At 30.1% G+C, this 24,977-nt stretch overlaps 1 protein-coding gene, 1 long non-coding RNA gene and 1 pseudogene across 3 annotated transcripts in view; all 3 read right to left on the minus strand.

Annotated features, from left to right (window-relative positions):
- The window catches only part of LOC129287592 (uncharacterized), a 28,457-nt gene extending 23,207 nt beyond the window's left edge, over positions 1 to 5,250 (minus strand). For both annotated transcript variants that reach the window (XR_008587742.1, XR_008587741.1), the window contains exons 1-2: positions 4,857 to 5,250; positions 4,643 to 4,767 (exon numbers count right to left, since the gene is read on the minus strand). This is a non-coding gene — a long non-coding RNA (uncharacterized LOC129287592). The remainder of the gene's footprint in view (positions 1 to 4,642; positions 4,768 to 4,856) is intronic.
- Positions 5,251 to 7,869: 2,619 nt separating this feature from the next.
- Positions 7,870 to 14,376, minus strand: LOC129287590 (linoleate 9S-lipoxygenase-like). Its single transcript, XM_054923795.1, has 9 exons — positions 14,144 to 14,376; positions 12,150 to 12,424; positions 11,651 to 11,891; positions 10,960 to 11,295; positions 10,330 to 10,415; positions 9,734 to 9,841; positions 9,297 to 9,604; positions 8,915 to 9,178; positions 7,870 to 8,830 (listed from the first exon to the last, which is right to left on the minus strand). The coding sequence occupies exons 1-9, from the start codon at positions 14,268 to 14,270 to the stop codon at positions 8,077 to 8,079; spliced, it is 2,499 nt and encodes an 832-aa protein (XP_054779770.1). The 5' UTR covers positions 14,271 to 14,376; the 3' UTR covers positions 7,870 to 8,076.
- Positions 14,377 to 18,255: 3,879 nt separating this feature from the next.
- Positions 18,256 to 23,700, minus strand: LOC129287591 (seed linoleate 9S-lipoxygenase-3-like; annotated as a pseudogene).
- Positions 23,701 to 24,977: the final 1,277 nt, after the last annotated feature.

The raw sequence follows: 24,977 nt of genomic DNA on the forward strand, positions 1-24,977 counted from the left end.
TTAATCAAATTTAAAAAATCATGTTCAAATTAAAAATATAGATAAATAATTAAAAGTCCAAACGTTAAAAAGATGGCCTTATATTAAAAAATGGTTAAAAAATGTTAGAAAAAAATCAACAAAAATAAGGGTAAAAAGAAAAGAATGCAATGAGTTTTATATGCTGTGTGCATGCATGTTTCCGAGAGTCCCTCATAATGCATTTATTTTTAAAGAAAATACTTTAAATGCATGATAATATGATAGATTTTTATGAATATAAGATTAACATCAACATTTTTTATAAATGATGAATTTTATTCAAAAATTAATAAAGATAAGAGTAAAATATAAAGCAATAAGCATTTTTTGAAGATATATTAAGCTAAATAAAAAAACCAAGTTTAAAACAAAATTACAGATAAAGAATAGGAAGTGAAAAAAATTAAAAAGATGTTCTTATATTTAAAAAAACTTTAAAATAAATTTAAAAAAGTCAAGAAAAAGAATGATAAAAAAAATAATGCAACGAGTTATAAATGAGGCGTGACATGGACGTTTCAAATAATCCCACATAAAAAAAAAATTAGAACATGAGATGACTTCAATTCAAAATTTGAAAAAGATATCAACATAAATATATTTTGAAGACATCTTTAAGTTAAATAAAAACCAATCAAGTAAAGACAAAAAAATAGAAATAAATAATAGAAAGTACAAAGATTAAAAAGATGTGCTTATGTTAAAATAAATAAAAACTTTCAAATATAAGGTAAAATGAAGAAAAAGAACAAGGGAAAAAGAGAGAGAGAATGCAATGAGTTATAAATGTAATGTGTGCATTCTTGTTTTCTCAAGTACCACATCAAAAATATATATTTTTAAAGAAAATCCTTTAAATGTTTGATAATATGGTACATTTTTATGAATATAAGATTAAAATTAACATTTTTCATAAATGATGAATTTTATTCAAAAATTAATAAAGATAATAGTAAAAATATAAAGCAATAAGCATTTTTTAAAGCCATATTTACACTAAATAAAAAAAACCAAGTTTAAAACAAAAATACAGATAAAGAATAGAAGGTGAAAAATTTAAAAAGATATTCTTATATTAAAAAAACTTTAAAATAAATGAAAACAGTCAACAAAACGAATGAGAAAAAAAATGCAATGAGTTATAAATGAGGTATGAGCATGGACGGTTCAAATAGTCTCACAAAAAAAATATTTTTTTTTAAGAAAAAGAGATGACTTCAATTCAAAAATTGAAAAAATATCAACATAAATATATTGTCAAGACATCTTTAAGTTAAATAAAAACCAATCAAGTATAGACAAAAAAAATAGAAATAAGTAATAGGAAGTGTAAAGATTAAAAAGATGTTCTTATATTAAAATAAAAAAGCTTTCAAATATAAGGAAAAATGAAGAAAAAGAACAAGGGAAAAGAAAACAGAAAGAATGCAATGAGTTATAAATGCAGTGCGTGCATTCCTGTTTCCTCAAGCAACACAACAAAAATATATATTTTTAAAGAAAATCCTTTAAATGCTTGATAATATGATACATTCTTTTTTAAGAAAAAGAATATAAGATTAACATTTTCATAACTGATGAATTTAAAATGTAAAACAATAAGCATTTTTTTTGAAGACATACTGAAGCTAAATAAAGAGTTTAAACAAAATATATATATATCAATAATAGCAAGTATAACAATTAAAAGATGTGATTATATTTAAAAATAACTTTAAAATAAATTAAAAAATAAAACAAAATGCAGGAGGGAAAAAGAGAGAGAATGTAATGAGTATGTATACTCGGTGGTTTCATCAAGTCATACATCAAAAGTTTAATTTAAAAAAATAATAATAAAAGATGACTTTAATTTAAAAATTGAGAAAGATATAAGCACTTTTTGGAAGACATATTTAAGCTAAAAAAAATCAAATTTAAAAAAAATATTAAAAAATAATAGGAAGTTCAAGATTAAAAAGATATGCTTATATTTAAGAAAACTTTAAAATGTAAAAAAAAATCCACAAAAAGCACGAGAATTAAAAAAGAAACAAAGAATGCAATGAATTATATATAGTATGTGTCCATGGTAGTTTCATCAACTCTCACATTGAAAATATATTATTTTAAAGAAAATAAAAGATGACTTTTATTAAAAAAAAACTAAGAAAGATAAATATCGTTAACCACTCTTTGAAGACAAATAACAGGAAAATGTGCTTATAATTTTCCAAAAAAAATTTAAAAAGTAAAAAAAATCAATAAAAAGAGAGAGAAAGAAAGAATGCAATAAGTTATACATGAATAAAACTTTTTTTCAAGAAAATGATAAGACTTTTTTAAAAAAAATTGGGAAAGATATAAGATAAATCATTTAAGCGCTATTTGAAAGCATTTACTAGCTAAATAAAAAATATATATATAGACAAAAAAATAGGGATAAATAACAGGAAGTGCACAGATTAAAAAATGTGATTATATTTGCAAAAATCTTTAAAATGTAAGCAAAAAAATCAGCTAGAAGAAAAGGGTAAAAAAAAAAAATCAGCTTTAAAGGATGCGCTTTTATTTAAAAAAGCTTTAAAATATTAGAAAAAAATCAACGAAAAAAGAGAAAGAATGCACTAAGTTTTATATTCCATGAGTGCATGCATGTTTCCTCAAATCCCTCATAAAACATTTATTTTTAAAGAAAATACTTTATGAATATAAGGTGAACAGTCATATTTTTCATATATGATGAATTTTATTTAAAAATTAATAAAGATATCAGTAAAAATATAAAGCAATAAGCGTTTTTTCGAAGACATATTTAAACTAAATAAATTATCAGGTTTAAAACAAACAATCGATAAAGAATGGGAAGTGAAAAATTAAAAAGATATGCTCATATTTTTAAAAATTCTTAAATGAAAAAAACAACAAAAAGAATGAGGGGAGGTTTCAAATAGTCCCACATCAAAAATATTTCTTTAAGAACATGAAATGACTTTTATTTAAAAAGTAAGAAAGACATCAAGATAAATATAAAGTACTAAGCACTTTTTGAAGGCATGTTTAAGCCTAAAAAAATTCAAGTATGGATAAAAAAATAGAAATAAAATAATAGGAAGTGCAAATATTAAAAAATGTGCTTTTATTTAAAAAAATTTAAAATGTAAGGAACAAATCAAGAAAAAGAACAAGGAAAAAAAAAGAGAAAGAATGTAATAAATTATATATGCAGTGTGTGCAGTTCACTCAAGCCCCACATCAAAAAACAAAAATATATTTTTTTTAAATTACTTTAAATGCTTGATAACATGATACATTTTTTTAAGAATATAAGATTAACATTTTCATAAATGATGAATAATATTTAAAATTTCAGAACAATATCAATAAAAATGTAAAGAAATAAGCATTTTTCAAAAAAAAAACACATTGAAGCTAAATAAAAAATCAAGTTTAAAACAAATATATACATAAATTAGGAAGAGCCAAGATTAAAATATGCCCTTGTATTTAAAAAAAAAACTTTCAAATGAATTTAAAAAATCAACAAAATGTAGGATGAAAAAGGAGAGAATGTAATGAGTTTGTGTGAATGGTAGTTTCATCAAAATTATACATGAAAAAATTATTTTAAAAAATTAAAAGACAACCTTAATTTAAAAATTGAGAACATATTTAAGCTAAATAAAAAAATTAAGTTTAAACAAAAAATATAGATAAATAATAAGAAGTGAAAAGATAAAAAGATGCGCTTATATTTAAAAAAATTTTAAAATGTAAAAAAAGTAAACCAAAAAAAAACGTGTAAAGGAAGAGATAGAATACAATGAGTTAGATATGGTATGCATGCGTGGTGTGCTTACATTCAAAATATTTTTAAAAAAGAAAATAAAAGACGATTTTTATTTAAAGCTTGAGAAAGATCTAGGAAATGCAGCACTTTTCGAAGATATATTTAATACAAATAAAAAAAGTTCAAACATAATATATATATATATACACACACACACATATATATTAGGAGGTGCAAAGATTAATATGATGTGCTTATATTAAAAATGCTTTAAAATGTAAGAAAAAAATTAATAAAAACACAAAAAATGAAAAAGAATGCAATAAGTTACACACACACACTAATTAATGTGTGCATGATTATTTCCTCAAGTCTCACATCAAAATGTATTTTTCAAAAGAAAATATAGTAAATGTTTAGAAATATAATACTTTTTTAATGAATATATTTTTAACATTAACATTATTCATAAAGGATGACTTTGTTTAAAAATTGAGATAGATATGAAGAAAAATATAAAACATAAAAAACTTTTGAAAACATAACAGAATGTTGGATAGAAAATGTATGCGAATGTCAATGGGACAGAATGGAATCCTACAGAGATGGTAAGGGGCTAAGAACTACATTAGTTAAACAGAGGATGCGGTATGAAATCAAAATACAGAGTATTTCAGACATTATTTGCAGAAAAATTAATTTGAAACAAACATGCAATGCCAGTAGCAATTAAAAATGCATAATTTAATCCTATTGGAAAATAAAAGCACCGTTTCCTTGCTAAAAAGAAGAAGAAGAAGAAGAAAATGAAGCAAAGTACCATGGATAGAAGGGAATAAATAAGCCTCTAACCTCGGGGTAGGAGTCTTGACCCACAACAGTCTACGAGACTGGAGAAGCCACGCAATGGTTCGCCTCGATCTGCCTCGCCATCGCCATCTTTTGATGGCGTTTTGTTGATTTCACCAATTCATAACCTGGTTCCGAAATCAAACCAGAAACATAACTAAAATGTCTAGATTCAGAAAAATGGTATGAGAAAAAACTAATAATAATAAGCGTATACCTTCAATCTCCTCTCCAATCTTGATCGATCGTCATCTTTCATCCGTGGGAAGGATAATGGAAGCAAGAAATGATAAGGGATTTTTCTTTCCCAGCCGTTGCCTTTGTCAGAGAGATTCCTTATTTTCTTTTAATAAGAGAATTATGACTTCAACGTCACTCAAGGGATAGAAAGGGGCGATGAGCTCATTGGAGGAGAAGCCGTCCTGATGAAATAGAAAGCCCTATCAGGCGCGAGGGCTATTATTAAAATGAAAGCATGGCGAAGGGATGAATACGAGCTGTCCGAAGAGCTACTGAAGAAAGAAAAACAAGAGGCGAAGGCAACAGATGAACCAGTCGATAGAAGAAAATGAACCCTCGAGTTTGGATCAAGAAAATGGAAACTCGAGAGAAAAAAAAGACTCAGAGTCGGCACTAAAATGGAAGATGGGTATGAGATACGCTTTTAATAAATTTTTAATTAATTCTTTTTTAAAAAATATGGATGCAATTATGAGTTTTGGATTTTCAGTTTTTCTCATCATACCATGGGATTTCGTATTTTAATCACGATGGACGATTGAGTTAATTGTGGGGTTTGAATCCCATAATTATAGCCAAAAAAACATTTATATTATGATTTGATTATTATTTTTAAAGTAAAAATCGTTAAAAGGAATTAAATTAAAATATTGATTATTAAATACTTTTTAATTATGTTTATGCAATATTTGTTAGCATGTTGTGTTTACTTTTTTATAATTTATTTAACACTATTTTTTATACAGGTGTTATAATGTATATACACATGTATAATATTTTTTATTTCACTGTTAAATTAGCAGTTCAACAGAATGGATTATAAAAGGCTTAACTTTAACTAGAGAGAGAGAAAGACAGTTGAAGGTGAGTGACGAACTGACGATTTAATTCAATGAGAAACAAAGTCAATCTTTTTTAACGTTGATCCACTTTCACACTCCCAATATTAATCAAATATAACCGTTGAGGCGATTCTGTCATAATGAATGAAAAGTTTGTTAGGATATGTTTGATGACTGAAAATATTTTGTTGTTCATGAATAATATTTACGCATGATGACACTCAATAAATTTTAAAATGTAAAGTAAGTTCTTTATATCTTTATTTAGTATATTTTTATATAAAACAATTTGTTTTCAATTTTACAATTAAAAAAACAAGTTACAAGTTTAACTATATAATATCACAAATTTAGAAGACAAATTTATAAATTCATGAAAGTATTCAAATAATGATACGTTATTTTTTAAATTTAAGTATTGAGATTTACGTTCCCTTTTAAAATTGGAAAAGTGAGCCAAAAATTCAAGACAATGAAATTACAAATTTATCTCCCAACTTTTGTATTTAATAGTTTGCAAATTCGTCCAGTTGTCTCAAATTTGCAACTGGCTTTATCTATTGTAAAAGGAAACACAAATCTAAATGTGATGCGTATGAGTTTTCTCTAAGCTATGGATTGGATCGGTTACTAGAAAAGGTATACATGGATAGTTGCAGCCGAAAAAACCGAGAATAAAAAAAAATTAATTATATGTAATCTTTATATATATAAAGGGAAAATAATATTACGGAAAAAAAAAAGGAAATCTAGTTTAAAGGATCAAAATAACCTAAGAAATCATTCAATTTATAATTTTCTTTGAACTTTCTCTGGAAGAAAAAATTTCCCTGGTTAAGATGTAAAACTAATATTCATTTTGGGGTAAATATAAGATAGTTTTTTTAAAAGAAAAAAAAAACATATTATCTAGGCCTAGATCAAATGGATCAACCCTACTTAATCCATTCAGCCAAAAAAAAAAAAAAAGCCAAGCAAAAAGATGGAAAAATCTAAACTTTTGAACACTGCTCACCCAAAAATATGGAAACAAAATGAAATTGAAAAGTGAAAAAAGAATCCATCAAGATCTTTAAGTTGCATTCAATATCTACCTCTCTCGCTTGTTTAACTATCTGTTCTCTCTCCATACTGCTAAAGCAGCATGAGCTCATACTCCTAACCTCTTACTTGTAATCTTTGATGGGCATGATATGACTCGTTCAACCTCCATATCCATGTAGCTGTCAATTTTGGACAATATCATTATGGAAGTTATAAGTTAAACCAGCCAACTCTCAGTACATAGAAGTTAATAGTTGAGGACAGAACTCCAGAACATGGAGAGATGGAAAAGAATCCACAACTAGCTTTCTTGAAAACAATCACACCAGAGTTTGAGACTCTGCTTAATCTTTCCATTGTAGAGATGTTGTCGTGGCATACCACTTATGAAATATACCTTGGAAAAAGGACAATCTTGACTGAACTTGTGATGCCAAGCCCTTAGAGGCTTTTGAGAAGTTTCGAAATAGATTGGCAGAGATTGAGGAGACATTGATGAGGAGAAACAACGATGAGACTTTGAAAAATAGGGCTGGGCCGGTGATGATGCCTTACATGCAGTCTGCTCTATCCTAGCAATGACACAGGACTACCAGGCAGAGGAATACCAAACAGTACTCTATATGAAGTTGTTGACTGGGACTCCTTTAACTATGTATGAGACTTGGAATGTCAAGTGTTGAGATTGTTGTTTGTTCGTTTGAATAATGTTCTTGTTTGCCAAAAATAAAAGGGGTCCTCTGTGTATTTGGCCCTTTAGACTTCTAACTTATTTACTTGTTGATCAGAAGAAAGGAAAAATGAGAGTCTAGTGACTTAATTGATGCAGAGAAATTCTCATTAGAGGCTTATATGATCAAAAGTCAATTTTACCTACAATACAATAAAAGTCCTCACTGTAGCACTATCTTCACCATTTTCTTGTATCATCACAGTATATTTTGGTCGTCCTCCTCTTCATAAAATAATGGTGAATAGATAGTGAAAGACAACCGAAGCACCTACTGTATAAAGCTAGATATATTTTCTCATTCACTACAAAATTTAAAAATCAGTTGCATTAATCAGGACATAAATGAAGCTAGCATATAAAAAACCAGAAGCTGAACTAATTGATATTGGAATTGAAATATTTGGTTCACAAGTCCAACGACCTGATTGTCTTATTCATCATGAGAAAAACAATAACTACTGGAGCCTAGCATAAAGGACTCCTCTTATTTTTTTTGCAAACAAGAACGTGATAATAATTTAACAATAGCTCCAACAATTCTCACAGAAATTGAAAATCCCACAAGCAAATTTCTCATATCATATGGAGATACTGTTGGGAATTCCCTTGCCTGTCATCCCCGGTTCACTGGAAGGATAAAGAAGAGTGTATGGCACGTTCACCGGCCCAACCCGGTTCAACAATTCAGGATCTTTGTTTCTCTTTTCAATTGTTTCCTCTATCTCTTTCAGCTTCTTTCCAAATGCATTAAAAGACTCCAAGGCCATTTCGTCAGATGTCCAAGTAGGATTACTCGTCGTTCCCAAATAGACTTCATCACTAGTATGCCCAGACAAAATCTCTATGATTGAGAGATCAAGAAGAGTCTCAAACTTTGGTGTGATTGTTTTCAAGAAACTCTGTTCTGGGTTCTTCTTAAGCTCTTCATATTCTGCAGTTCCCTTTTCAGGTATCAATCTTCTGCTAAGAGTTGGTCGATTTAGGATATAACCTCCATAAGGAAATTGTCCAAAGTTCACAGCTGCATGAAGAGCTGAAGCTATCCATATGATAATGGTGCAAGATTCAATAAGCTCTTCACGTGTCTCCATCTTAGGCCACCATGGCTTATCCTTTAAGTCAGCATGACCCACTTGGACTACCTCTTTCCACCAAGCTTGAAGCTCAGTGTCATGCTTTATAGCATGATCTGTATTATAATATAAGAAGACATAGTCACAAACCCATTTGTTAATAGCATCCCATATGTCTAGTCCATCAGCAGCATAAGGGTAGTCCTTTATCACCAGGCAAAGCCCATGAGGTGAATCTTTATCCTCAGTTGCCATTCCTCTGAATAATATATATATATATAAATGAATGTTAGAACAAGTCATCCATGTCATTATCCTTATTTGTCAATATATTTAAATTTACCTCTTGATGAGATCAGCAGGCAATGCTTGCTCAAGAAAGTTCCAATTCTCGTAGACCACGGAGGACATCTCCATGGAATATTTTGCGGGCAAGAATGCGGTCTCTATGGTTCCATCAGCAGAGATTAAGTTTTGGCGAGCAAGTGCATTGATAAACAAGGTGTCATGGAAATGAGGGTGAACAAGTTTGTGAATTGGGTGAAGTGCACTGAGACATCGATGTGTAGCTATAACAAATGGCTCCATCACAGCATGAGTATTTAGCCTGTGAAACCCAAGGAGCAAAACAAAGCAACAAATAATTAGAGATATTAATCACAATGGATAATGGTTTCAAAATCTGCATACTTAATGCCTAGTGTAAAAGAAAAAATAGTATTTACCAGTGACTAACAAGTTGATGATAGCCTGAGTCATTTACAACAACATAAGCTTTAGCCAATTGCCAAAGGGCGGCCTCAACACCTTCGGATTCAGGCAAGTACACTTTACTCACAGCACCAAATTGATCTCCATCAGGGTGAGGCAAACTCAGCTCAATAGCCAGTGGCTTCAAAGTGCCATCGTTTTGGAGGAAAAGGACTGTCCTGCTTGCATAAGCCTTTCTGGTGGAACTCTCATTTATCTTCCTCAGATATGGCATGAATGCATCATAGTGATCCAATATGAAAAATCTCTTGCAATTAAGTGCCTGCGTGCAACATATACATGTATGGTCTTTGTTTACAAGTGATATTAAACATACAAGTGCTATGCAGTGCGTGCGTGCGAGAATTTTATATAATATTTTGACGTAGAAGACAAAAATTGCTTTCTTCACCTCTTCTATTGTGCATCCTTGCATATTTTTCTCCAGGTGTTCACGTGTTATCATACTGGAATGATCACCATAAATGTTACGATCTAGTGTGCATTCTATGGGGAACACCTGCAATTAATTTAAGAAAATTATGAGGTTAGTAATTAAAATCACACAAATTGATGCTAGCATCTTTCAAATGATCCAGTTATAAATAATCAAAGACAGCAAAAGAAGACTTCAAGATGAAAGGTAAATATATAGGGAGAATGATAGAGAGGTCCAAAAGCACTAGATTAATTCAACATAGGCCTCAAATGCCAAACTCCGAGAATTTACAAGTTCAATTCTTAATTTTACAATTTCATTATGATTAATTTATAATTTTTTTTAAATTTTAACATGATTGAAAAATAAATAAATTTATTTTTCCTATCAAAATTTAGAACATAAGTTACAAATTAATCATAACAAAGTTACAAAATTAAAAATTGAATTTGTAAATTCTTAAAATTTGACACTTAAAACCTAAATTTAGTTAATTAGTGCTTTTGAGACTTTTTTGTCATTCTCTCAAATATATATTTGTTAATTTAACTTTGATCACTTTTCCTTACCTCGAGAAGGCGGATTAAACCTGGATTCACACCCGCAAGCATTTCTCGTGTAAATTCTTCATCAGTCATCCACCCATCTAAATTATCTGCTCCACATAATAGACTTAATAATGGTTAGAAAAATTTAAAAGAAATGTTTTCTCACTAGCTATGTTAAAAAAATTTTAGAGGATATATATGTGGGTATTACGATACACGTGTTTTGTCTTTTTTTTTCTTTGGGTCAACGATTCATATGTTCTTACCAAGCCTCATGTTTATATATATAATTGATAATGGCAAACTCACCGGCATCATTTAATATACCAGTTGTACAGTATAGCAGACACTTGTCTAATTCTATTAAAACTCATTATAAAATAAGTGGGATGTTTCGTATATATTTTTCTTCAAACAACACCGGAATCCGTGACTGGATCTTAAAATTGATGTAAAAAATTATACTGGTAAAACTTGGATTGAAAAAACTGTGTGTGTGTGCCTGTGTGTGTCTCCTAATGAAGAAATCGACAAAAATAATTAATGATAAAATTAATATTCCAATATAATAAGAGGTTGGTTCATATAATTTATTCAATATTAAGGGAAAATATTACTTTTGATCCCTGATGAACTTGTTCTAAATTATACCTTGAATGACAGTAGGAATTGGAAATTTTAATAAGAGGTTGCCATCAGCTGGTGGCTCTGGAATTGGGAGTCTTTGAGCAATAGTGTCAAGCAACAGTTTGGGCACATTAAATGTGAAGCCATTTTCATAGAGCACTTCAAAAACACTCTTAAAGCTCCCAAACTCTTTCTCCTTAGATTCCAATTCCTTTAAGAGATATGACTTCACAAGGTTCATTGAAGATTTGGGAAAATATTGCACAAACTCAAACAGCTTCTGGTTTCCAAATCGATCATCTCTTGGAACATAGATCGTAAATGCTTGATCGTCACCAAGTCTGCTCTCACTGTTAGGATCTGCCCAATAAACATGTTGGTAATTAATTAACACAAGCAAATGATAATTAATGAATCACACATATAACTGAAATTAATATTCAGGTATAAATTCTAATTTCTAAATTTTCTCTCAATTATCCATTTAGTTTTGAACTGAATTTAACTTAAAACAACTTAATTTTTACAGGACTGAGTTGTAATGTGAGTAAAAAAAATGAGTTGTTTTGAATCAAAAAAATTATAAGAATTATATATTGAATTGTTTTGAATCAAAATTCAGGAACTGAATTGATAATTGAAACCAAGTTCAGAGACAAAAGTCATATTTTCCCTTATATTTAATAAATTATATGGATAAAGTCTTCTCAATTACCTTTATTTGATGGGGGCCTTCCAGTTCTAACCCTACGAGGGTAGGGATATTGAGTGGATCCTCCAAGAACTGGACGAGCAAGATCCTCACTTTTATCAATATTACCCAAATCATTGTACGTAGCATAATCATATATTCTATCCCATTCCTTTCTTTCTCCAGTTCCGTCTCCTCTTATTGCTTCCAGCTCCTGTTTTCTATAAGGGAGCAATCCCTCTGGTGTCTCACTTGGCAGAAATGGCTATACAAACATAATATATACAATTCTATGAATTATTTTTTTCCCATCCTTATATGTAGCATGCTATTGCTAACTAATTTATTTGTATAGTCATGTGTGTGTGTGATATTCAGTACCACTACGTCAAATTCAAGTATTGCCGAATCAAATTGGATGTAACTCTTCCAATCCGACGATTTGAACTCTTGTCCTTATTACATATGATAAGCTAATTAAATAAATAAATTATAGTTAATTGTGGAATTAATAGTTGATTACCTTGTTGACGAAGAAAATGCGAGGGCTTTTATATTTGGTATCAGGGTAAACCCAAGATCTGCAAACAAAGTCTATTGGAGCAGAATGATTTGGGATTTCAATGGTGAAACTCACAAGGAAGAACTGATCAGTGGGGTGAAGGTTCCTCATAATAAAGGCTCCTGGAATTCCCATCTCGTGTCTCCAATTGAAATAAACAATATAAGTTGAAGCTCCATCTTCTTGTTTAATACCTTCAGAAGATGCAGAATTTTCTACTTTCAACATTCCACTCTCTGCAACCAAAATAAATAAATGAATGAATATTTGGTGCATCAATATTCTCGTTAATTAGTTAGGGGGTAAATATAAAATATTATTTTTTCCAGAGAAAAATATAAAATATAAAATAGTTTTAAACCTAGATGTTTTAAGGTTTTTTTTTTAATTGGTTCTTAATTTGTCCAGCACATCATTTTTTAAGGGAATGGTTGGGTCATGTGCGCATTTCAATAATTATGAATACCTCATCGCTTACCTCTTTTTTTGAAATAAAATAAAAGTTACTCGTAATAACATATACCCTTCTGAGAGTCATACATATGCAGTTTTTTCTTTCTTTTTATTTCTCGTGACAGAAAAAATTAAGAAAAAGGAATGAGAAAAAAACAAAGGAAAACTACACAGTTGAACATGACTTTATAAGATCTCTATTTTATCGTTAGTGACTTTTGGCTAAAAAAAACACAAGAAAAGAAAAAGGAGGAGATGCACGTAAGCAATTTGAAGATGAGACAAGCCATCTCCCAATTCTAAATTTCGTGTTTGCAAATAAAATATTGTAATTTCACCAGAAAAAAAAAATATCATAGCAGCTCAAAGTTCCAACATTAATCAACCAAGGCTACGTGTATCTATAAAAATTCTAACAATTGCGTTGTTACGATTGCATAAAAAATTAAAAAGACACCAGAAAAATATAAGATGGGTAATACTGCAATTAACGTATTTCACTCTAAGGAGCCGTTTAGTTCTTAGAAATGATGAGAATAAAATACATTAAAGAAATAAGAACGACATGAATTAAAGTATCCTTCTTGTCCTAACAAGCATAATAAAACAGAATATCACATATTTAAATGTGAAAATTACTATACCCTCCACAAACGCCAAACTAATAGATCATAACTCTCAATTTCATGAATTAAAATATCCTTCCTCTCTCATGAACATGCATGTTGGACTTATCTCCCCTCCACATTTTAGTCATTCTATTTTTATCTCTATATTCCATTATTGCAATCAAATTGGCTGTGATTAAAGGGTTTATTTTAGGGAGAATTACACACAAATCTCACTCAAGATAATTAAGTATTCTCAAATCTATTAACAACTGAGCTTAAATAACAACACATCATGGTATCATTCTTGTAAGCTCAGTTGTTAATAAACTAGCGAATAATTAATTGTCTCAACTGGACCTTAAAGTAATTATCCCTTTATTTTATTACTGGTGACTATTCATTTTAAAAAAAAACAAAGAACAAAGACCAGGTGAAGATAGCGCAAATGTGATAGTTCATTTCCCATTTTTATATTTTGTGCTTGCAAATAAAATATTATTACTCCAAAGAATTCCAACAGTAATTACGTAGGTAACACAAACACACACATGTATACAAACAAAAAAGTTGTATTGGTCAGAATCCACGAATAATGTGACTTATATTGCAAATATAAGTCACATCTATAGTTTATAGAGTTTACAAGGGTACATGATGGCAATTTTGCCTTAGATTGTGATCTAAAATGTGTCAATGAAAGAAGTTGCAATTTGCTTTGAGAATGTACACACACACACACTAAATATATATTGCAAATAAAAAAGCTTTGAAAGTTGTCATATATATATATATATATATATAAAAGAAGGAACCCGAACTTTTAGAGGGGGTGTGTGTGTGTGTAGCAAAATGTAATTTATATGAAAAAGGTATATGAGAGAAAGAACGAACCAGAAAGTATTGGGTTGGAACCACTACTGATCAACTCAATAGTGAAGGACTGAGAATCTGCAGTGACGTTAAGGTTGATGATGACCAAGGTCCCTTTGATCGTGAAGTACTTTTCTTCACCCGCCATATATATATATAGAGAGAGAGAGAGAGAGAGAGAGAGAGAGAGTGGAAACTATATATACACTATATATATAGGCCTCACAGAATAAAGCTTTTTTACGGGGAAGAAGAGGAAAGCATGGAGGGTATTTATACAGACGAAGCTCGATATGGATATGGGGTTTTCAATGACTCTCACTTGCCTCACTTGCAAAATGAAAGTTTAATATTTATAATTTTTAAAAAATATAAAGTAAACTTGCCCTTATCTTGAGCATTCTTGTCTGATTTGAAAATAATATAATTAATTATTTTTGTCTTCTTGTGACTTGACATTATCCTCGTCATTCTAATGTAGTATTTAAAAATTAAATTACTTTAAAATCAATATATCAACATTTTGATATGTCAATATCTCATCATTATATATGTTAAAATGTCCCAGAAACGTGAGTGAATTTAAATCGGTATGAAAAATTTCACATCAAATAAAATTATATATACTAGCAATTAATAATAAAGTAAAAAGATTGATAAATTCAATCTTGAAGTTTTGAATAAAAGTATAATAAGCAATTTTAAATCTTCAAAAAGATTGCTCCTTTTGTATTCAAATTAGAGAATTGGGTTTCAATCTTTTCAGTTTTGTTTCTTTTCTTCTTTTCTTTTGTCACTTCATTAGCTTGAAGTTTTGCAACTAATTGATGGGTTATTTTGTTAAAACAAATCATGTCTAGCTGAAATTCATAGGACATTATTATGAGATTAATTAATTGAATTAGATATCTTAGTTGGTGCTAGAGAGAGCTCTTAAACTTATACGTAAAATTGGTCCTAGCCTAGCACAAATTGATTATATATTATTGTGTTTAAGAAATGAAAATGGCCTTCGTTTTGATTTGTTCAAATTAATTAGTCAAATATGAAATGTCCAACGTTTGATTGCTTTTCATACGAATCTTTATTAGACAATTCTTCTCTATCATTTTATTGTTTATCACAACTTGTGCAATTGCGGTGTACATCTGATGGCGAACATTTAATTTATATATATATATATATATATAATAAAAGCTTGCCAATTAAATTGAAGGAGACAAATACAATTTATTTCTCAACCTATGATGCAATTAAATCGTAATACATTAATGTGAAACACAAGAAAATATTTTATATGCCTGTAAAACTATTACTATTGCTTCTCTCGTTGATTAGTAAATATACAATTAAATATCGATAATAGTACAGTAAATGCTTCTTGTTGATGTTAAATTAATAAGGATGATGAACATCTATCGTGTCAAAATAAACTTATGATCAAGAGAATTTTAATTGTGATACATACTATAAACACCTTATTATTATTTTTTTATGGTAATTCAACACATTAATTAAAACTGATAACTATTCAAGCAAATTTAAACAACGTATGAAGCTATGATTGGGCGATAAATTCTGGCTAAGAAAACAATGACTAAGAAATATTCTATCTATCCGAATTTGATATGACATAATATACATACATACATGTGTATATATAGATAATTACACATGTTATGAAATTTATTAATTACACTTTATAATTTTAATAATTTTTTAAATTTTTAAAAATATCCTTTAAGGGAGAGGGAAGGAAAATTATTTAAAAGTTGAAATGATGATGAGTAATATTGGAATAATCATCATTAATAAAACTTTATAAACTGAATTTATTATTATCAAAATGAATTAAATAATAAAATATCAAATTAATTACTTCAAAAATATTTATAAACTGAGATGAGAGGGAAAGAATAGTATGTACCTCTCATTCTTGTGGAGGATATATATGGGCCACGTGGCAAAACGTAATGCTACTTTTTGGTTAAAATCAACGTAATCGTGATAAACTCATACAACACTAATATTAGTCCTCGAGGCTGCTGACACCTGACGTTGACTTGTCAACACAAACGTGCCAGCGGGTCCAAAACAATGAGCTTAAAGTTTGAGCACTGAGTCAAAACCATGACCCCCGAGCGGGTTGGTCAATCGACTCATCCGCATTTAAAAATTACGTAATAATAGTAATAGTAATATTATTATTATTTTTAAGATAGAAAAAGAAAGGGTTTTAGGATAAGAACAACGGAGAATGATAGATAGGTCTTAAAAGAATTAATTAATTTAAGTTAAGTTTTTAAATTTAAATTTTAAAAATTTTGCAACTCAATTTTTTTTTTATAATTTTATTGTGATGAATTTGTAACTTATTTTAAAATTTAAAAAAATAAGTTACAAATTCATTGCAAAGCAATTACAAAATTGAGAAATTAAATTATAAATTTTTAAAATTTGACATTCAGGATCTAATTTGAATTAATTAATCTTTTTGAGATCTCCTTATCATTCTCTCTAAGAACAATAATAGTTAAAATTCTAAAATAAAATTAATTGATGACAACTAATTTACTCTGAATATAAGAAAAAATTACTATGTTTCTCTTTGGTTTTATTTAGGAGGAGGGAAGCCCTCCACTGCAGCTGGAGATAAATTTGGACCATTCGGTTTTGATGGTCCAAATTTAATATTTTTTATTTTATTTTTATAAATAAAAAATTATATAAACTATAAAAAATTTTAATAAATCTCTTCATTAGTTTAGACAATCTAAATTTAATATATATGATCTAGATATAATATTAAAAACAATTTAATATAAAAGCTATATTGTCTAGAATATATTTAGATAGTTAATTTATAAAAATTAAACATTTTTAATATTAAAGTTGCACTATCTAAAATATATTTAAATAATTAATTTATAAAAATTATAAAATTTTAATATTATATCTGGATTATATATATTAAATTTGAATTTTTTAAACTTATAAAAAAATTTATTAAATTTTTTATAGTTTATATAATTTTTTATTTTATTAAAAAAGATTAAATTTGGACCATTAAATAAATCTGGATTGTCTCGATTTACCTCCAGTGTAGTGGAGGGCTTCCCTCCTCTCCTTTTATTTATAAGCAAAAACATAAATTTTAAGAAGCATTTTGTTTCATTGATTGCAGAGATAATTTAATCTAATTTTTTTATTTTAAAATATAATTATTATATTTAATTAAATTTTTAAAATTGTGTAAGTTAATTATTTTCTTTTATATTTAGAAATGAAAGGAGTAATTAGTCTTCAAAAATAATTATCAATTGCCTTGAACTTCCCAACGACATAGTTAAGAGTTTTAACATTTTAAATGCTGTCTTTATAGTAGAGTATAAACATCTCTATTTATTTAAATTTGGGTTCCTACACTTTATTTAAATTTTGTTATAAATTTTTATACATTTTTCAATATCTTAAATATTTTAAGTCCCTATAACACCGTTCATAAAGGAATCTAGAACACTAAAAAATAAAAATATAAAGACCTAAAATATTAAAAAAAAAGTATAGAGACCTATAACAAAACTCAAGCAAAATGCAGAAATTTAAAGTTATATTTTTTCTAATAATAATAATAATAATACAAGCTAAATTGCACCTGGGTTTTAATTTATTTATTTTTTTGTTGGTAGTGCGCTCCGAATTGGTATATATTTTTATTTGTTATTTTCAATTTTATATTAATTACTCTGAAAAGGAGACATTTTTATTTAAAATTTTGAACATTTTCTTTTGTTGAATGCCTCAAAGCATATCATTATTGTTCATAACTTTTCTTGTGAATATATTTTGGGCATATTTGCATTTCTGCCTCAAAGCATATTTGCATATATGTATTTTGTCCAGTAGGTTTTTCAGATTGCTTTGTTATTAAATGATCGCACATCAAGTCCAGGATCGAAACGCTCAACGGTGATATTTATACATTACTTACTTCATCTCTTTCCAAATTAAATTCCAAAGTCAGAACTATGTAATTTAATTCTACTACCACATATTTAGGTTTTAATAAAGAAATAAAGAATTATTTTGCAGTATTATCTCAGTTCAAATATAAAACAAAGCTAAATTCAAAATAATAATAATAATAAACAAAGCTTGTTATTATTAATTCTATTACAGCATTTGGAAATGCACTTGCCGATTACAAACGGCACGGTTTATTGGGAAACAAGTAGAACATTTTGAAACAGAAATAAGTATTACAATCAAACACACAATCATTCTCATATGAAACATCTTCAAATGGAGATACTGTTTGGAATGCCCCTACTTGTTAGCCCTTCCTCACTTGTAGGATAAAGCAAAGTGTAAGGTACATTAACCACACCAACCCTGTTCCTCAGTTTCTCATCTTTGTTCTTCGCAATAAGCTTTTCTTCAATCTCAGAAAGCTTCTTCCCAAACTTCTTAAAAGCTTCCAATGGCTTCACATCAGATGTCCAGTCAGGACTGTCTCTCGTCCCCAGATAAACCTCATCAGAAGTGTGCCTTGACAATATCTCAATCACCGAAAGGTCAATGAGGGTCTGAATCTTTGGTGTTATTGTCTTCAAGAAAGCTTTTTCTGGGTTGTTCTTCAGCTCTTCAAATTCTTCACTTCCTTCTTCAGGAATCAATCTTCTACTCAGTGTTGGACGGTTCAGAATATAACCTCCATAAGGATATTGTCCAAAATTCACAGCTGCATGGAGAGCTGAAGCAGTCCATATGACAATAGTGCAAGATTCAACAAGTTCCTTGCGTGTCTGCATCTTAGGCCACCAGGGCTTGTCTTTCAAATCTCCATGACCCACTTCCACAAGTTCTTTCCACCAAGCTTGTAGTTCGGAGTCTTGTTTAACAGTTTCATCAGTCTCATAGTAGCAAGAAACATAATCTTGGACCCATGTCTTGATAGCATCCCATATCTCTAATCCATCCACAGCAAAAGGGTAGTCCTCCACTGCCAGACGAAGCCCATGAGGGCAACTTGGATCTTCAACTGCCATTCCTCTGAATTCAAGAAAATGAAGTGTCATCAACATGCTAATAATATATTTTATGTTATTAATTAGGAGTCTAAATGTAATGTGGCACATCAGATTAAATTAGGCTTAATAGCTAGTATTAACATGGTAGAAGGACTCATAAATTTGAGCTTCAAGATTTTGAGTTTAAATGTGGTGTCTTTGTATTGTTCTTGCTCATTTGCTTTCTCCCCTTTTCCAAGTGTGTATATATATAGTTTCTTAATGAAATGAAACTTTTTGGATTATATTATACCTTTAATAAGGTTAGCTGGTAGGGCTTGGTCAGGAAAAACCCAGTTCTTGTAGACCTTAGAAGACATCTCCATGGCATATTTTCCAGGCAAGAATGACAACTCTATAATGCCACTTGCATTGATCAAGGCTTGTCGAGCCAGCGCGTTTATGTTCATCGTGTCACGAAAATGTGGATGCAGGAGTTTGTGAATGGGATGAAGCACACTCAATTGCCTGCTCGTTGCTATGATGAATGGCTCAATAACTGCATGAGTATTTAGCCTGCGATGCAAAACACAATCATTAAAGTAAATTATACATGCAAGACTGAGTTCATGTGATTAATTCTCAGAAGTTATATACCAGTGGCTAACAAGTTGATGGAAGCCTGAGTCGTTGACAGTTACATAAGCTTTCGCCAAGAGCCAAATGGTGCCGTCGACACCTTGGTCTGCAGGTAGAATCACCTTACTAACAGCACCATGTTGGTCTCCATCAGGATGAGGTAAACTTAATTCAATGGCCAATGGCTTCAAGGTCCCATCGTCTTTCAAGAAGAAGACTGTTCTTGTGGCATAAGCCTTATTCCCAGTTTCACTGTTTATACGTCTCAGATATAGCATGAATGCGTCATGGTGGTCTAATATGAACAGTCTCCTGGTGGACAGTGCCTGTGAAACATATATATTATATATATAAAGTCATGAGATATATATATATATATATAGAGAGAGAGAGAGAGAGAGTTTATATCATTTTCTAAGATTTATCATCGTTTACCTCATCCACTGTGAATCCGTTCATGCTTTCTCCAATTGTTCCTTGGTAATTTTGCTGGTTTGGTCACCGTAGAGATTAGCATCTAGCTTGCTTTTTGGGGAAACTCCTGCAATTAATTATTTTTCAAGAGAATTATGACAATTATCGCAAACTATATGATTCTCTGTTGGGCGATTAAGGTAATTAAAAGGATTGAGATTGAAATCATTTTTTAAAAATATTCATTATCAATTCTTTATTAAAAACTTGGTATATTAATTCGTGGATGTTTTCATCAGACTTGGTTAATGATATGATGCCGCACTATAAAGAAATAAATTATTGGATATATTTTAATTTGAACAAACATGAAGCACATGTATACATATAATATTTTTTCTTATGTCAATTGAAAATGAAGTTTAATTTTTAAGATTTAAAATTAGATTGTAATCTAACATACCATCGCTGTGCTATTAGAAAAATAAATATAATCATTTGCTATAGTTTTATTTCAAAACATGAATCACACGCATGCATACACAACACATAATATTGTTTTGTCTTATGTCAATTGAAAATGATGACGTTTGACTTTTAAGATTTAAATTCGATACATCTAATCATAACTTACTTAGTGTTGCACTTTAAAAAAATAATCATGAAGCGCGAGCGCACATAACTTTATCATTGCTTATGTCAATTGAAGATGGAATTTAACTTATAGGGTTTTTTATCTTCTAATAAACTTACTTGGAGACATTGGATTAAGCAAGGATTCACACCAGCAAGCGTCTCTCTTGCAAATTCTTCATCAGTCATCCATCCAGAAACATTTTCTGCACCAATTAAGTGACAGAAATTAATTAAGCCTAGATTAATTGTTTCACAATTACAAATGCACAAGATTTCTATCTTACTTGGAGGCTCATTTATCTTATCAAATAATTTATTAGGTAAATTAGGACTGATCTCCACGTACAAGCCTTCATACCCCTCACATCCCTTTATTATTATATTCTTTTTTTTCGAGACTTTTTATATATTATACCTTATTATTCAAAGATACCTTAATATTCTAAGATTCGAGATGGCTTCCAAACAAAACAATTTATTATTATTTTTTTTATTTTTGGCACCAATTCACATCAATCCAGGCCATAGACTTTGAGGTAAACTCTTTAACCTTTCTGATCTACATATACATATACATATATATATATATATATATATATGTCTTTTTAACTTATCTAAACTTAGGAGGCTCAATTACCTTTGATGATTGAGGGAGTTGGAAATCTGAGGAACTGTTCGCCATCAGTTCGGAAGAGAGTTCTGAGAGCAACGGTATGGGCAACTTTTCACTGAAATCCTTGAGCAAGTCGTGTGGCAGCTTCAAGCCACCACTATAGAGATCACGCACGTTATCAAAGTCCTTGAACTCATTTGACAATCTAAATGCCGATTCCAGTAAAGGCCTCAGATCTTGAGCCAAGATTTAGCAAATACGCCAAGAAGTCTGATAACTTAGTGTGCCCAAACCGTTCATCTCGTGGCACATAGATGTCGAAGTTCTCAACAAGAAAAAGAAGCCTGCTCTCGGTGCTCGGATCTGTTCATTCAAGTATATTCAAACGAACAAAAAATTATGAACAAAAACAAACCAATACTAGCTGCTTAGTTATAACTGAGGAGAACATATCCAAAGGACTTTTTTTTTTAATTTGATGCGTGACTTTTTCCTTTTACCAAGTCAACTCAACTCATACTTGACATGCCAACAAAACAACGCCCAGAAAAATGACAAAATTATATAGTTAATCAAGTTACCAGATTTGTTTGGTTGTCTGCTGGTTCTTCCTCTGCGAGGATAAGGATAATCGGCGGAGCCTCCGAGAGTTGGACGAGCTAGCTTTGCGTTGGAATCAGGATCGCCGAGATCGTTATAAGTAGCGTAATCGTAGACTCTGTCCCACTCTTTGCATTCTGAGAATCCATCTCCTCTTAGAGTAATCAGCTCTTGTTCTCTGTATTTCCGCAATGGCGCTGGTGTTTGGCTTGGCAGATACGCCTGCAATAACATTAATTCCTTCATCAACCATATATGTGTTGAAAAAGAAATAAATTCAAGAGAACAAACATTTCACTTGGTGGTTCATTTTACTAATTTTTTTTAATTTTTCACCGAAGGTAGCTTCTGTTTGTTCTTCTCGGAGAGAAAAAGACACAAGCCAAGCCATGCATGCATGTAAGCCCTTATGACATACGAGACCCAACCTGGGCGGCTAGGTGACATGGCTTCACCACGTAGCAATCTGGCAATCCGAATTTAATTTGAACTATCCATATTTGATATAATATTATTTCCATATTTTTAATAAATTAATACTTTAGAAGATACATAATTAAAATAAATATTACTTTGTAACTGTCATTGTGTAAACAAAATTATTTTTATATGTAAAATTCCGGTACTACTTTTCAAATTAAGCAGAGACAATTTGAACGTTCCACTAACTCAAATGAAGTAAATTTTGATACGTTAATATTATTTAGCATTAGTGGGGCCACTTGACATGTCAGGTCTACGTGGAGCCAACAAGGCTTAAGTCTATCTCTTTACGAAAGCACGCATGCTTTTTGAAGAAAGAACAACAGAGAGAAGCCCGAGCCCAGCTTAGTAGTTAATAAATAATGAGGTAAATTTTTTGAAGCGTTGAAAATATTATTTAATGTAAGCTTACGTACGTACCTTGTTGGCGAAGAAGATGCGATCGCTTGGATATTTGCTATCAGGGTAAATCCAAGAGTTGCAAACAATGTGGATGGAACTGTGATTTGGGATGTCATCAAGTGTCAAGCTTACAAGATAGAATTCATTTTGAAGATTGTTCCTAATCACAAAGGCTCCTGGCAGACCAAACTCATCATCGTACTCAAAATGAATCCTGCATGCAGCTTGGCCATTCAACAAAGTTGGCAATGTCCGAATAAAACCTTCCAATGGCGCCGTCTTTCCCAGTTTCCCCAAACCATTCCTGCTCGTCAATTTCAAAACAAAACGACAATGAACAAATTAAAGACATCATATCTTAATACAAAATCTCAAAATTCAAATCTGTGAATTCTTCTTTTTTATATATATTGCTTACTAAGCCCAACTTTATATACTACAAGACTTGTTATGTTACTTCAAGTCCACTTATATTTGGACAAGCTGTAACAGAAAGAAGGAGAGAAAGATATAGGTGAAAGATGAAAGAACGAACCAGGATCGGCCTTGGTGGAACTAATGAGTTGGAGAGAGACAGCTCCACCAATGATCTGATGAAGACCATCGAAGACAGAGGTAGCAACATCAAGACCCAAGTTGATTCCTGCTTTGAGGTCCAAATTATTGACTCCAGAACCTTCTTGCTCATCAAACACCACTGTACCTTTGATCTTTCCCTTGTTGCCACCAAAGATGTCTGACACAAAACTCACTCCTGAACTCAACATCTTTCCTTCTGTTTAATTACAGTAACTCGGAGAAGCTTTTTCTGATCTGTGCGTTGATGAAGCAGAGCTAGACGTTGTGGGTATTTATAGAGTAGAAGGTGATGGGGTTTTAAGTAGTTTCAAAGGTTATCAGATTATTACTCCACGTGCACAACGTGCTTCTGGCCGCTTGCATGAAGTGACGAAGAGATGAAATTGATTTACGAGGGAATTATTTGCATCCAAACAAGACAATCCGTTGTTTGACAAAGAACAAAAGTAGAATTATTACCTTTTCCAGTAACATTCCTTTTTTAAAAAAAATAATCACAACTAAGGCACCAAATTTGACCGTCATGAACTAACAAGTTTGGTGTGATACAGTACTTCGGCGTATAATATTTTAACGCCCACCTGCTTTATCACGACACAGCCCAGAGTGGTACATTAAAAAAAAAAAAATAGCAATCAAGGATATGACAAAAATTATATTAGTCAAAAACTAATTATTTTATTAAAACTTAAATGAATATTTATTAATAAATAGACTCCAATAAATTGTTGCTAATTTAAAATAAATTATTATTAAAATTGATACTATTAATAAAAGATTAACCCATATTAATAAGTATTTATTTAATTTTAATAAAAATTAATTCTTAATTAATATAATTTTTGTCAGTGGTCTATATTTTTCCTTAACAAAATATCTTATTTTTGTGGCAAAAGTGGTTTTAAAAAGTTGAAAAAATTGGCCATAAGGATTAAAGGCTCAAATATTTGGGCATAAGTCCAAATATAGAAATAAAGCTTGCAGGGGATCATGGTCCTATATATTTAAAAAAAAAAATATCTTTCTTTCTTCTACACTGATTGGTTGAAGTCATCATGAATCTTCAATAACCTGCACTCTAGAGATAAGTGCGGGATAAAAAAAAAGAGTATTTTAATATTTTCACTTAAAAATATATTATTCTTCAAGGACCATTATCCCTTGTAATTAAGCTTTATTCTGCATTTGAGACTTATGCCCTAATATTTAAGCCTTTTGTCTTTATGGCCAATTTCCCCTGAAAAGTTAGATAATATTTAGTTGTAACCTAAAGGAATATAGCGTCACGTTCCTTTAAAAATACTTAAAATGAATATGAATGTTAAAAATTAATATATATATATATATATATATAAATAATATTTTTGGATGAGGATGAACATAAACATTGGGTTTTGAAGTATTATATTGTAAGATATTTATGATTGCAAAATATTAATATTTAAATTCAAATAAAACAAAACTTGACTTTTAATTATTC

This window comes from Prosopis cineraria, unplaced genomic scaffold, assembly GCF_029017545.1.
Source record: "Prosopis cineraria cultivar Desert tree isolate PC_DT_omini unplaced genomic scaffold, ASM2901754v1 PC12, whole genome shotgun sequence".
NCBI lineage: Eukaryota > Viridiplantae > Streptophyta > Magnoliopsida > Fabales > Fabaceae > Prosopis > Prosopis cineraria.

Bases quoted from the DNA above. Each gene is read 5' to 3' on its own strand.
- LOC129287590 (XM_054923795.1), bottom strand. From the start codon at position 14,270: ATGGCGGGTGAAGAAAAGTACTTCACGATCAAAGGGACCTTGGTCATC. The intron at 12,425-14,143 runs GTTCGTTCTTTC...TTTTGGTTGCAG, and splicing joins TTCCAACCCAATACTTTCTG to AGAGTGGAATGTTGAAAGTA. The intron at 9,842-10,329 runs GTAAGGAAAAGT...AATTAATTGCAG, and splicing joins GTTTAATCCGCCTTCTCGAG to GTGTTCCCCATAGAATGCAC.